Source organism: Prinia subflava, chromosome 5 (genome assembly GCF_021018805.1).
Source record: "Prinia subflava isolate CZ2003 ecotype Zambia chromosome 5, Cam_Psub_1.2, whole genome shotgun sequence".
NCBI lineage: Eukaryota > Metazoa > Chordata > Aves > Passeriformes > Cisticolidae > Prinia > Prinia subflava.
This window is the reverse complement of record NC_086251.1, coordinates 28,578,628-28,592,861: the sequence shown is the minus strand read 5'-3', so window position 1 is coordinate 28,592,861 and position 14,234 is coordinate 28,578,628. Positions and strand designations below refer to the sequence as shown.

Below are 14,234 nucleotides of genomic sequence, written 5' to 3'. Positions count from 1 at the left end.
ACAGTTACACCAGATACAGCTTTTATTGTGCCAACTGTTTTAACTGTTTTTAAATTCATTCCCTTACCCTTTTTATTTTACAGCACCTGAATTACTTATTTTAGTCACACAGTTAACCAGAAAAAGTTATTTGTAAAGTGCTGTCAAGAGAACACTCTGCTTTCCCCCATTAGCTTACTGAAAAGTCTCAGGATGATTATTTGATGGGTTGTGTGTTGCTGCATGTGAATGTCTCAGTGAGAAACGGAATTTTCACAGGTTCCCACTGTATTTCATAACTGAGTGTGTTTTCCAGAAATAGAGGTGGATCTCAGGGTAGGATTCTGCAATGTTTTCTGAAGAAGTACATATCTGCTCTGATTTATTCATGTTTTAGTATTTTTCATGAGGAAAATGCAAGTCTATCAATAGATTCAACTCACTATAGTGGGCCTTAAGTACAGTCTGTATTTAGCTACACAGGATACATTTGACAGTGAAGGCTGATGAAGAAATCTATTTTAAATTCTTTTCATCTGACTGTGATCACTAGGCATTGGTTTTCAGTGTTGAACCTGACATTTTCATGAGCTGTTGTCTATATAACGTGTTTCTTGCGTAAGAGTTAGGGAACTGAGCTCTTTTCATTTCTATTTTTTATGTGCACTAAAATAACTTTGCAGACTTGGTTATGCTTGTAACTGGATGGAGGATTTGGCTTCTGAGGGCCTGGGGTCAGAAGATTAGTGATGCCACCTGAGTACAAGTGGAAAGCAGTACTTTGTCTCTTTTCATTTAAATGCTGTCTTTTCCAAAAAGAAAACTACCAAACCTTCTTTTTGTAGAACATGCTGTCATGTTCTCTTCCACACTATACTGATAACTCCTCCTGGCACATAACCTTTCTACCTCTGTCACCAAAACAAGATTTTCCATTTTCTATAAAATGTAGGAGCTGCATGATAAAAGGACCAGCTATTTGATTGGCACACAAATTGTCTTCCCACACACACTTTGCTGAGAAAAGATGAAGTAAGCTAGATATTTAGTACCACAGGTATTTGTTGGCTTCCAGTTACTGAAAATTCTTTAAATTCAGATTCCAGAGCACATCTCTTTTTTAAAGAGGAAAAACAGTGAGCTAAAAATGCTCATATTTACTCATCTGCCTTAACAATGGAACTCACATTTTTGAAACAGGTAGCTTTTCAAATAGTTAGGTTTTCATCTAATTGCATGTATCTTTTCACTAATTGGAGATATTTAAGATTTTTGAGCAAAGAAGTAATGCAGTAATGCAGTGTAGCTTTTCTGGTCAGTGTTCCCCAGGCAGCAATATGATTTAGCTGAAGTTCTTACAAAATGATTTTAGTTATTGAAGTTATATAGTTATTAGACTATATAAAAAAAAGGAGGGGAGGGGAAATAACACAACTGATGGATTTTGGGATTGTATCCTGCCTGTCACACGTGTCACACTGTCTTTCTGTTCTGTATGATCCAAGCAGACTCTTCATTTTAATCTTCTCAGTGGCTTCCTCCCAAGTGCCCAGTCCATCTTCTCACCCCTACGTCTCTCTTCTAATACTGCCTACATGGTTTTCAAAACTTGTTTACATCCTGACAGAGGGCATGAGAAAGAAAGTTGTTGCTGCTTCTGAGGTCACACATGTGACCAGGCATTGCACTTTTTTTGCTTGTCCAGCTAGTAAACAGAAATAAAGTTTTCTTGGTTGACAGTTTAGTCTTGCCCTAATTATTGGTGAAAATCTACATGTTTCACTTTTGTTGTTTTAATTTGAACAAAAGTTACAGGGATTTTGAACCCTTCTTTCAAGCTTGCCTATGAGGGTTTTTTTCCCATAGTGAGCCATGTAACAGCTTACAGGTGGGTGTGGCAATTTTTTAGTAAAGATCTAAAGGTTTCACTGAAGTGCTGAGAGATGTGTGATGCTCTGGAAGTAATTTTAAGGGTTTTCTTTTTCTGTTTCATCCTAAGTCAGCTCCCATTGGGTTGAGGAAGGAAAGAAATCCCACAATTTTAGGTTGAGCTTTTTTTGTTTGGGTTGTTTTGTTAGTTATTTTGTTGGATTTTTTTTACAGAAGCAAATAGGTGCCAGGGATTGTAGAAGCCCCAGCAAGCGGCAGAGCTCTCTAAAGTACCTTCAGCTTGTGCAGAGAGGAATTGTTGGGTAGAAGAGTATTGCCCCCAGGCCCACTGCTGGGGAATCAGAGATTCACTTATGAAGCACTCAGCTGCACAGATTAAGGCAAGTTGGAAAGGAGCTGAATGTGCTGACTAGAAAACTACTTTGTAAAGGGCTGTATCTGGTCAACTGCAGTTGATCAAACATCCTTCTGAATTTTGGTTCTGAAAGTGCTATGCTAGAAAGGTTAAGAAAAGGGTATGCAATAGTATTAAGAAAGAAATTTTCAGGTGTTTTTATGGAGTTTATAATCTATTCTGCATCGCTCCAGGAGAGTTTTCTGCCTCAGACAGCTCCCTCACAGATATCCAGGAGCAAAGACGGCAGCCCATGCCAGACCCTGGTCTTATGCCATTGCCTGATTCTGCCTCTGATCTGGACTGGTCAAACTTGGTAGATGCTGCCAAAGCTTTTGAAGGTAAGTTTTCAGAATATAATGCTTAGGAAGCTGGTCCTTGTGCATGCTTCATTAAGAACTGCAGGTTTTGGGGTTGTTTGGATTATTTTAATCCTGACTTTTGGTTTTAAGCTTTGTCTGAAGCTTAAGCTCATTTAAAATACTAACTCAGGTGTTAAGAGCCTGAAACTTTGCCTGTAATAATCAGATACCATTTCTTCATACTGGATTTCCTCAGTGCTATGGTTTGGCCAAATCTTTGTGAAACCGGCTGCTTCTCATTTCAGGTAAAGCAGTTGCAGACAGCTGGTATGGGAAAGGCATCCAGCACAAAAGTGCAAAAAAAAAAGTCATGTGGTAGTGGCAAAGCACATTAAGGATTTCTTGCTTACTGCACTAGTGAGAAGTACATGTAGTCCTGCTGAAGTTTGCTACCAAAATAGTTTGGGAAATAACACCTTGTTGGAAAATACTTTTTCATTGTCTCTGCATACCCCAAAGACGTAGATTTGCATGTAAGTGTTGTTTCATCCTATGGCATTTTCCATCTCCGTGACACTTGGTAAACTGAAGAGAACTGCAAACTGCCTAGATATATTTGAACTTAAAATTATATGCAGTTTAGACACAAGAGAATTTATGTTACTAGAATCCAATGGAAAAGTCTTCTAGGTGTGTGAAACAGAAGTGACAATTCCTAATATCTGCATAAATGCAAAATCCCACCTTAATTGGAAGTGTTTTTTCACTGATCTTGAATCTTTTAGACCTAGACCTTATTCAGCATGGTTGGAGAAGGCTGTGAAGTAATTTGATGTTTTGGCTGTTCTCTGGTTGTAGCCTTATAAATCTTCAGGACAGTGCATGTCTCTATGGGCATTCAAGGTGTAGTCATGTCTTCTGCTCTGTTGCCACGGGAGTTGTAGGAGCAGCTTGGCTCATATTTCTGCTGTGCAGTCTTGGGAAGAGTATTCAAAGTCAGACATGGTCCTCAAGAGGAGATGAATTTGTAGTGGTGGTTTTTTCATCACCACATATGGGTGAAACTCAGGTTTTAACACATTTCCGTGTAGTTGGCAGTTTCTCTTTAAAGGATCCCCTGGGTTTTGGTGAGATTTATTTGACTGTCCTCATTAACCTGAATCCCTCACTTGGTAGGCCCCAGACTCACTTGTGTTTCTCTTTAGAAGTGTGAACACAGTCACTGTGGTCAAGATAGCAAACTGACAGCTCAGATGAGGAAAAGCTGGGGTAATGTGTTAGCTGGCAGCTTCATCTTACTGCTATAAAAATACATTCAGATTTGACTTGGAGAAGGATCTCAGTATAATTCCATTGGTCTTTGGTTTCTGGTCTCAGTATAATCCCAGTCTCAAGTCTCTGACAGGTGCCAGTAGGGATTGACACATACCAAGGAGTCTAAATTCTGATTTGTGATCCTGAACACCTCCTCTACACCACTGAATGGTGTCCTCAGCACAAGCCTCTGAAGTTACAAATTGTGGTATCTGTACCAGTTGAAAGAAAAGCTGCCTGGATCCCTGAGCTGCACCAACCTGTAGTATAAAACTTTGCCAAAGAGGAAAAGATAATCCTCCTCTGTTTCTAGGGAGAGCCCAACAGTGCTGAGGTTAATTTATTAAGCTAAAAACCTTTATACTACTGTTTGTCACACCACATGTGACAGTGATATAGAGGTGTTTACGAATATTTGAACAGTTACAGGACAAGAAATACACACACAGGGCAGGAAAGAGATTTCATGTTTTAATCTGAAAACAGTCTACAAGGCATAAGAAAAAAATTTCAGGTTCTGAAAAATAACATCTGTTGAATTACACACAGTGAGCTTTTCTTTCTGCAAGATAAAGGCATTCTTTATAGAGTGAAGGAAGCTAAAAATAGTTGCTAAGTTATTGGGTGGTATCATGTGGTCATACCCAGGAAGATCTGCCCAGTGCTGCTTGTGCCAGAGCCAGTAGTTCCTGAAGCCAGTACAGTGGAAAAGCTGGTGCAAACACTGCACTACCAGTTAGCTTCTGTCACGTGGACATTGGTATGTCATATCATCACTTCACCTTGCTTGAGAGAGACTGAAATTGCTGAGATTCTGCAGCGTAGCTGTTGTGCTGTGCATGAACAAATAATCATTACTGCTGCCATTGTTTTTCTCCATATGTTTGCCTTCTCAGTTCAGCGAGCTTCATTCTTTGCTGCTGCTGATGAAAATCACAGACCTGTGAGTGCTGCTTCCAGCAGTGATCAGGCTGAGGACCAGCTTACTGCACAGATAAAGCCTTACACAGGGTAAGTAAATACACCAGAAGTGCAGACTTTCCCAGCTATAAACCAAGGAAAAGAGTAAGGATCTCTTTATTTGGAAGCCATCTCCAGGCTTCATGCGATAACTCTTCACAAGTTCTCATGAAGATGAAATTGGAAAATAAAAATAAAAGAATTGTAAGTCCAGTTGAACCTTTTTGCAGGTTTTTTCTTGTCTGAGAAGTTCATGAACCTGTCCAAAGCAATGGTAATTCAAGGCATATACAGTGAATTCAAGGCATATACAGTGAGTTCAAGGAGCAAGAAGTGATGGAATGATCCCAAGTAATCATGAGTTAAATTTGCTCTGTTGTTTAATGTGCTGCATGTGTTCCATGTACTCTTTATTGTGTTCATTTTATGACCTTCTTGGTGCACACAAATGCACACCCTCTTAAAGCCACTTGGTATAGACAAAGCTTCTAGCCACCCCATGTGAAGACAGTAAATGAGATCAATACCTATTCTTGTTTTCTGCTTCAATAGTAAAGAATCTCCTCCAACTCTCGCCTCTAAAGTGGACCAACTGGAAGGTTTGCTGAAGATGCTGCAAGAAGATTTAAGGAAGGTAAGCATTTCATCTGCAGAAGGATTTGTAAGACACGTGTTTAGTGCTTGGTGGTGCTAATAACCGTGTAATCCTGCTTTGCCATGCCTGAGCCTGTGACAGTCTCATCCTTATGTGAGAAAAAGACATTTCTTTGCTACTTTTCTCAGGCTTGTAATTATGCATGGCTGGGATGGGGTGCCTGAATTTGTAGGCGTTTGATTCCTCTGCTTAAATTAGGAGGGTGATTCACAGTACCTCCACTCCTAATTCAGGTGACACTGCAAAAGACTTGAAGTTAGTCCATAAAAATGTATCCTGCTGATGAAAAGTATTATCTAAACCTGTAATTTCTCCTGTGGAAACTTCCTGTATTGTTTTAATGCCTACTTGACTCAGGAAGTATCTGCTGTAGTGAGATGAAATCTCTTAGCTTGGAAGGTGTTTGCAGGAAGATTCCCTGCCCTTTACTTAGTTAACCATCAGCACTTGTACATACAGAACAGGTCATGCTCAATTTATTGGACTGCCTGGGGAGCCAGCTTCTGTACTGGGATCTAATACAGAGGAATCCTGTTCATGCAAGCAAAACGTGAGGAAGGAAACATCACTTAATGTCACTTGGATATAAACCTGTGTGTTACTGCACAGAAAATCCTTAAAAAGAATGAAACTTGTGCTCTCTTAAGAGATTCCTGCTGCTCTAGATAGATAGGAAGCATGGCCTAAAATTTCCACTAAGATCTTTGTTTTTCCTTATGCCTAAGGAAAAAGAGGACAAGGCCAGCCTTCAGGCTGAAGTGCAACATTTGCGGGAAGACAACTTGAGGTTACAGGAGGAATCCCAGAATGCAACTGAAAAGCTGAAGAAATTCACCGAATGGGTTTTCAACACAATTGATATGAACTGAGAACGGTGTACGGGGAAGGAAACTATCTGTTATGAATATTATTACTGGGACTTAAGCTTTAATGCCACCTTAATTATGACATGTGAAAGTATAGTCAGAGCAATTCCTTGTTCTTCATCCTCCAATAACCCTTTTTTGCATCTCTGCGTGCACTCAGAACAATTGCAGATCAACAATCAATGTCTGCCTTTTGTAGAAAAAACAAAGTAAATAATTTTAAAAAGGTAAAATAAAAAATAAAAGTTTAACTGCTAAAATGTGAATGTCTATTTTTTGCACATTGTCTCTTTATCTGTTATGTACAAAATGATTTGGAGGCCAGGATGAGGCTTGCTGTTCCATCTGCCTCTGTTTCCATTAACTCTTTTCTCTCTGTTTCAGGTAATCTGCTTTTCCTTGCAGCTTTGGCAAATATTATGACATCTAGAAAATTAGAAAGAAATGTTTACTTTACTGCTCTTCTAACATTGTTTTCTGAAGTATGCCACAGACAAGGGGATGTAATGCAATGTTTTAGGTGTCTCCTTAGCAATTTGCGCTTGGTTCCTAGTGCTACCTTCCCATACACTGCAGAGAGTGCGTGTCCATAGCGTATGGTACAGTACAACCAGCATCACAGCTTAGAGAGGCTAGAGAGGTGAGCCATGGGTGAGGCACATCATCACACATCCATTGCATTAGCATTTCTGGTGGCCTTTGTTTCCCGTGGAAGCAATGGCTGCAAGTACCTTTACAAACAGCAAAACTAGGCATGCTGCGGTTCATACCACATCAGGCAGGCTGAGACATAAGGGATCCAGCAACAGTGCTCAGTTACATTCAGCCCCCTGCTCTTCTGGGGAGTCTGTTGCTTGCATATGTGCAGGAGACTTAAGCTGAAGTTGTAAAGAGATTAAGATATTATTTTCCCCCTGAAATGTCACCATAAAAAACCACACAAACCATCACTGTGTACCTGCCCTCCCAATCTGTTTCCCTGGTTTTCTCAAATCATAGAAGATGTGAGAAAAGTTTATTCAAGTTGTGTTTTATTGCATAAGAGATCTTATAAATCCTTTACTATGGAAGATAGAGGAATATGTAAAGGGGAATTAGAGAAGTGTATTTTTCAAAGCACTGGGACAGGATTGGAGCTCTGAAATCCCCAGTCCCCAGTGAAATTGTCTCGCACGACATTTCCCAAACTGCTTCATGCCAGCAAAGTTGATTTCTTGTTCTTTGAAGGAACAGCTAACTTGCCACAACGTGTTACCTCTACAGAAAATACCTTTTAGGTGTCAAAATACAGCTTTTAAGCACTGCAGTCTGCACAGGCATTGAACTGTGCAGTGTGCTGAAAAACTTTTTCTACTCCCTTCTGAGGATATAGTTACTACCTTAGTAATATTGCCTTCCATAAAGTGCAGTGTATTTGGGGGTTAATTTTGAGAGCATCCTCTCACTCTCCTTTATCACATTCTCAAATACACAGATTGAAATCACGGGCACAGTCTTGTCACAGACTTCCATGCTCTCTTCAAATCCCTTTTTCACGCTCTTTAATCTTGCTGCACACAAGTACACACTACACTTCAACCTCAAACTTCATTTGTGATGCTAATCCCATGGAGTTCTTCTCTAATGTTTTGTCATGGAAATGGATCTCTTTGGAACTATTTCTGGAGTGCTTTTGTAAAGGTTTAGAATGTCTTGGGTTTTTTAATGACTTGTATGAAGGAGATTTATATAATGCCTGATATTATTTGTAAATGGGAAATATTGCTAACATCTCTGAGCATCCTGAAGTCTTGCTTTTATTCTCTTTTATTTTTAAGTTTGGTTTTATTTTATTTCAAAAAATATTTTGGGACTTGGGGCAGACTATTTATTAGAGTTTTGCAACAGAGTTCTTCTTGTATGATGCCACTGAAGGCTACTTGTAAAATTCTGACAATAAAACTCATTTTAAAGGTTCTTCTAAACCATTTTCTGATTTTGTTGGATTTGTTAAGACTTTCCAGAGTGTCCATTTCTTCCTGCTTTCTTCTTGTATCACTTTTCTCAGTGCTTATTGATAAATGAATTCCATTCTCTATTAGATTCTTAATTTTTATCCCTTTGAAGGCCATTACCTGGTATGTAAATGACACTTCATCCCTTGACTTTTTACTTGTATTATTACACAAGTGTATCTTCTTCCCCAGTTTACAAGGGTTTGCTACTTTTAACAGTTACTCTGGGCTTCCCCAGAATGATGTAAAGGAGAGGCAGTGGTTTTTTAATAATTTATCAGGATTTTAGAACTTATTTGGACTGCAGCTAATTTAGGTGGAAACCAAACCGTCCTGGCTCATCTGCCCACACGGAGCTTTCAGTGTCCCAGAGCCAAACCTGTGAGCGTGCAACAGCAGCTTTTAGGTTTGGGAGGCTGGGGCAGATAATATTTTTGGGTTTTTTTTCAGATCTTCATCTTCCACTTGGGAAATGACCTTGAAAGTGTTTTAAACAGATTTTTTTTTGGCCCACTGGATCAGCCTTCTGCACAGCTCAAAAATGTAGAACTAGGTCAGTGTGCGGAAAGTGTCTTCCAGTTCACTGAATAAATTCCTACAAGGCACGTGGGGAAAGAAAATTCATCTCTTTCTAGCAATGAAGTTACTGGACCAAGAGAGCTCTGAAGCAGCAAGAGCAAATAGAAGCATCTGATGAAAAATGGAGGTTGAATCTTGGAAAGAAAATTAGATACTGTGTTACCATTTGTAATGGATCCTGGTAGCTGAGGTGAAGGAGAAAGCTTCCTTCAGGTCAGGGAGTTGCCCTGTCCGCTTTCATAATGAATTGATGCTAGAGGTTCCCACGCTCCACCACACACAGCCCTAGGTCAGCCTAGACCGGGGCAGGATCCAACTTGCAGGCGTCTCTCTGCAGCTGGAGCCGTGACTGGCCTCAGCAAAAGGTGGGTGGCTGTGGGAGCCGTGTGGATAATAAGGGCCACCTTCCTGTTTCACCCATTTCTCCCACAGAGTAATGTTTTATGTTCCTGGAAACAACTTAGTATACATGTCTACATGCCAATGCAAAGGTGCTATTTCACTGTGACAGTCTTTTGGATAGCTGGATGTGGCTGGTACAGCAGCAGAGATCTGCCTTCTCTCAAAATCCCCCAATCAGGATGTGGGGATGTCACCACAGAGGGGCTGCAGCTTGCATGATGGATAGTACTGTTCTCAGAAGTGATGTTGGGCATGGGTAACAGGCCAGAGGATGGTAACTGGCTGTGGTAAGGGCTGAGCTGTGAGACGCACGGGAGCAGGGATTGTGAGGGGAGAGGCTGGTGGGAAGGGGCCTGGGGGAGCTGGTTATGGGGTTAAGGGAGAAGAGATGGGATGAAATGCAACACATCCATTTACTCATCTGAAAGTGTGGTTACTGTATGATAGCCTGTTGTTTCTGTGGGAGGTTGTGTTCCAACTCAGTGAACAAGTATTGTGAGAGCCTTTTCCCCAGCTCTTCTTATTGAGGGAAAGGTCCCCATAAACCAGGCACAGCCTGGGAGGATTGACTGGTCAGCTTTTAAAACCTTTATGGAATTCTTCTCTCATCTCTTAGTGCCCTCCTTCCAGCTGACAGCTAACAAATCCTCTTTTTAAGCAGTTGGCTCTCTCCTGGCAGACGGTTCAACATGGTGTTAGTCCTGTATGTGAGCAACTTGCTTTGCTGCAAGACAGCAGGGGAACAGAGGAGGTTGCAGTTTATCTGCTGGTATGGCATCCAAAGCTGGATTCCCTGGAGGAGAGATGATACTGTCCCTTCTCCACTGCTGCAGCTGTAGCAGACATGGGCTGTGCTGAGGTGGTTGCTAATGGATGGGAGTGGAGCAATGAGATGATGAGGCTTGTACAGATGCCTTCACCTCTTCCTGATAATGGTGGTGGTGAGGAAGTCCTTGTTGAGTTTTTTAAGGCAATGCTAGGGGTAAAAAAAGCTCACAGAAATATTCAGTGCTCTGAAGTAAGATGCTCTTGCCCCAGCAGCTTTGGCTGGTGACAGAGTGCACGGCAGTCCCTGGCAGAAGCACCTTTATCATGGCACCCTATGCCAGGCGCACAGGCACTCTGAGGTGGGGGAGAGTGATTTCAGCTCCTTGTGAGCAACTGCCAAGGCAGCTGTACTCCAGGGGGAGTCAAGTGACGCAGGAAGAAACAGCACACGAGGTGGGTTCTTCTCCTCAGGCTCTTCTTTATTTGAAGGCTCCCAGGATCCAAGGAACCCCTAATGCCCAGGGAGATCTAAATTTATACAGAACTCGGAGGGCGGGTATAGAAGTGGGACCAGTGCGATTGGGGATTAGGTTAACAGACTGGGGAAAGAAGCAATCCAAAGACAAAAATTTGCATGGGCTTGCAAAGCCTCATCGGGAGTGCTCACATTTCTCACCCTAACGTAGGGGAGTCTCTCAAGGAGACTCCAGAGGGTTCCTGCTTGACACTTGAAAGCAGTTCCCCAGCTTCAGACTCTTCATGGGAGAGCCAGGTCACCCGTGGTAGCCATAGGAGCTACCACAAGAGTGGAGTGGGGCTGGGGGTTGAGTTTTGTTTTTCCCCGGTAGCTTCAGTCGGTGTCTCGGCTGCCTTTGTTGGTCTTGGTTAGGGGTGTACTTACGTACCCCCCTGTCTAAGCAACTCCGGCAAGACTCCCGGGCACAGGCAACACTTAGCAAGCTTAGTTATAGTGATATTCAGCTCTTAGCAGTGATCAGCTCTTTAGCAGTGATTCTCAGCTCATAAGCTTGCTAAGGTGCCTTGGCAGACGCAGGGAGAGAGTAGAGAAGCGCCGTATAGAGTTCCACAGATGAATCTTTATTAGCTTCTTCCGTGAAGGGTTCCAGGGACAGCGGCTTCTACTGAGCTGGGGGAAAGTGGGGTTTTTATAGGGTACAGAGGTTTTGAAAAGGTGTCCAATGGTATGGTTCGGGGTACAAAGTGACCTATTGTCTTACAGGGAGATAAGCGAGAGTCCAAGCGCGGGAGAAGGGTTATTTTGGCCTAGTCACCATGACTAGGCATTTCTGCCCTTAAGCAACTGACCGCCACGGGAGCCTACCAAGCTTCCCAGCTGCAACAGTTGAGTAAGTTGAACTTCTTGGAGTCCCAAGGGAGGCCGTGCCTAATGGCAGCCACTTATCCCTTCTTTGAGGAATACTGTCTGGGAAAGGCAGATCGTCTCCCACTTTGTACACCAGCAGCTTGAGGAATCAGCTTTGGGGAGACAGATCTGCTATGGGGACCTTGTGGGGTTTTCCCTCACTCAGGAAGCAAGTTCCTCTGTCCAACTTTTCCTGTGCTTGTATGGATGGACCCGTCTCCTTTCAGAAGGTAATTTCAGAGTATCACAACCAGCTTGTGTTTTTCCCAAATGTTTTGTGTCAGTGATTTAAAGTGGACTGGACTGTTAGTGGCACAGCAAAGTGTGGACAACTGGAGAACTCCTATGGGAAGTGAAACCCGGGTGCTGCAGTAATCTGCACATCCTTACCAATCTGCAGGGCTCAGGGCTGCTGAATTTATGGTCTATCACAAAGTATCACAGGTTGGAAGGATCTTCAGGAAGTGTCTTGTCCAGCCAGTTGCTCTGGACTTTATACATTTGAAGAATAACCTTCAAGCATGGAAATGCACGTTCTCTCTGGGCCATGCATTACTTTCTTCATCATGAAAACGTTTCTATTAGGGTTATTAAAAGAAAGGTGTAACCTCAGCGGCAGTTGTGGGCTGTGTTTTGCCTGCATTCTAAAAGCTCATGACACAGGAATCTGTACCCTCCTTGAAAGTCCACAACACGTCCTCTGCCTGGGGCCGGCAGCAGAGCACCCACATTTGCCATTTTCCCTTCAGTGAGCCTGTCAGAAAGGAGAACCCTGCAGCTTGGTGGATGCTGAGCACTGTTTGCTCCACTTCACTAATCAACTTCCTACAGTCCAGTTCTGATTTGTTTCTCGGGATTTCTCTTTTCTGTACTCAGTACTGCTTATTCATGCTTTAATCAGGGCCTAGATTGAGCCTCCGATTGTCTTTCACTCTGTGCAGCCTGCAAGGACACATGTGCTGGGGAGCCACTGCTGCAGGCAGAGGATGCTCCTGGCAGCTGAAGAAGCCTGGCAGCTCTTGGCATGCAAAGAAGTCAGAGCGTGAAACGAGGATGTATTCCAGGAGTAGGACTATGTAGTTTCCTAACCTCATGTTGTGATAGTGGCAAATGCCACCAACTAGTAACTAAAAAGAGGTTTCACACCACAAGGACTTGTCCTCGAGCTGTTTGAAAGTTCATTTCTGCCTTTTCCTCTTGCTTCCTCCCACCTCTCCTGCACTTTTCCAGCAGTTTGCTTTGTCTGGTGGCTACTGACGGCTGTTCTGCCTCCTGGGATCTGATGCAGGCAGGAAGAGGGGCTGCTCCAATGGTCCTGGCAGCAGAGCTGTGTCTGCCTGTGGCTGAGGGGAAAGGCAAGACTGAGTCGAGCAATTGAAGGACTTGGCTGAATTGAAGATCGACTGCTCACTTATTTTGTGAAAGGAGCCAAGGCACATTTGCATCTCTTTGTATCTCACATCCAAAAGGAGTTTGCTTAGCTGGAGCTGGGAGGTCTCAGTGATAACTTCCGCTGTATGGAAGGAGCAAGCTATGTCATGCCCACATTGCAGTGTGCCAGGGATAATGCCTGGGATGTGTCTGCCCATGCACAGCAGAAACAATCACTGTGTGCTTGCCTGGCCCTTCCTCCTTCGAGGCTTCTGGCTCAGTCTAGCTCTGCCCAGAGGTGCAGCTCAGACCTCTGCAATGCCAGCTTCTGCTGCAGGCATTGCAGCATTGGCTGGAGGACTGGGGACACTTCACTCTTTTTTCCTCTATGACCCATGGCATTTGATCCTAATAGCTGGATAATATAAGTTTACATCTATTTGCTTTTAACATTCTTTGTAGCACCTTTTATTTTTTTAGAAAAGGTTAGGTGTTTTCAAGCTGTGCATAAGCCATTCTTCTGTGCTGTGCTTCACATTGATAGACTGGTCAGTCACCACAATCTGCAAGTCCAAATAGCTTTATTGACTGGTAGATTGGTTTTGTGACCTCCTCTGCTTTATATTTTTCCTCAGGTCAGGTTCAACACACAGCCTGGGGAAAAAGAAGGGGTGGAGCAGCATACATAGAAGTGGCTTCTTGCCTATGAGTATTTCCTGCTTTTTTGCATTCTACCATACTTAAAGCTGTTGAAATTTAAGAATTTTACATGTGTGAAGTTTTCCAGCTGATCTAGTCTGCTAGAAAGTCCCTCATGGAGGCCAAATATGTGAGAGCTGCACCGTGTTCCACTAACTGTTCAAGACAAGGAATTGCCTCCTTGGTGAAAACTTGATGAGTTTACACCTATAGCATGGAAATGTGTTTCCCTCTTAGTGATTTTTTTCAGTGCTTCCCTGGCCTAAAATCAACACTGAAACCAGCATTGGTTCCACAGCTCTGAATTGTTTGATCTGATTTTGTAGTTAGATCTCAGTTCCCCACTAAAACCCTGTAGTTTTTAGCCATATTTGATTTTTAAGTGAGCCATCTTTTTTAGACAGTCAAAATATGGGTCATAGTTTACACAGGGGACAGTCATCAGAATCACAGCATTTAGTGTGTGTGGGTCTCTGGTCTGCTGTAAGATGTCCTTCCCAAGTCCTGCAGTCTCAGGCATGCAACCTGCATCCTTTTGTCTTTGTGGCTGGAGTGGGCAGAAATGACAGGAAGCGCCTCAGAAAAAGGTGCTGGCAGGCAAAGACATCCCCCTTTGAGGTCAAGAAAAGGCAGGCAAGTTCTTCACATAGTCACTGGAGGAGCTGCAGCAGTCCTGG

At 42.8% G+C, this 14,234-nt stretch overlaps 1 protein-coding gene across 6 annotated transcripts in view; it reads left to right on the top strand.

The window, feature by feature from the left end:
* Nucleotides 1–8,324, top strand: part of SIPA1L1 (signal induced proliferation associated 1 like 1) — a 200,492-nt gene extending 192,168 nt beyond the window's left edge. For all 6 annotated transcript variants that reach the window (XM_063398686.1, XM_063398681.1, XM_063398684.1 and 3 more), the window contains 4 exons: nucleotides 2,458–2,604; nucleotides 4,776–4,890; nucleotides 5,392–5,473; nucleotides 6,220–8,324. In XM_063398686.1, coding sequence (XP_063254756.1) covers nucleotides 2,458–2,604; nucleotides 4,776–4,890; nucleotides 5,392–5,473; nucleotides 6,220–6,363 — 488 coding nt within the window. In that variant the 3' untranslated portion in view covers nucleotides 6,364–8,324. The remainder of the gene's footprint in view (nucleotides 1–2,457; nucleotides 2,605–4,775; nucleotides 4,891–5,391; nucleotides 5,474–6,219) is intronic.
* Nucleotides 8,325–14,234: the final 5,910 nt, after the last annotated feature.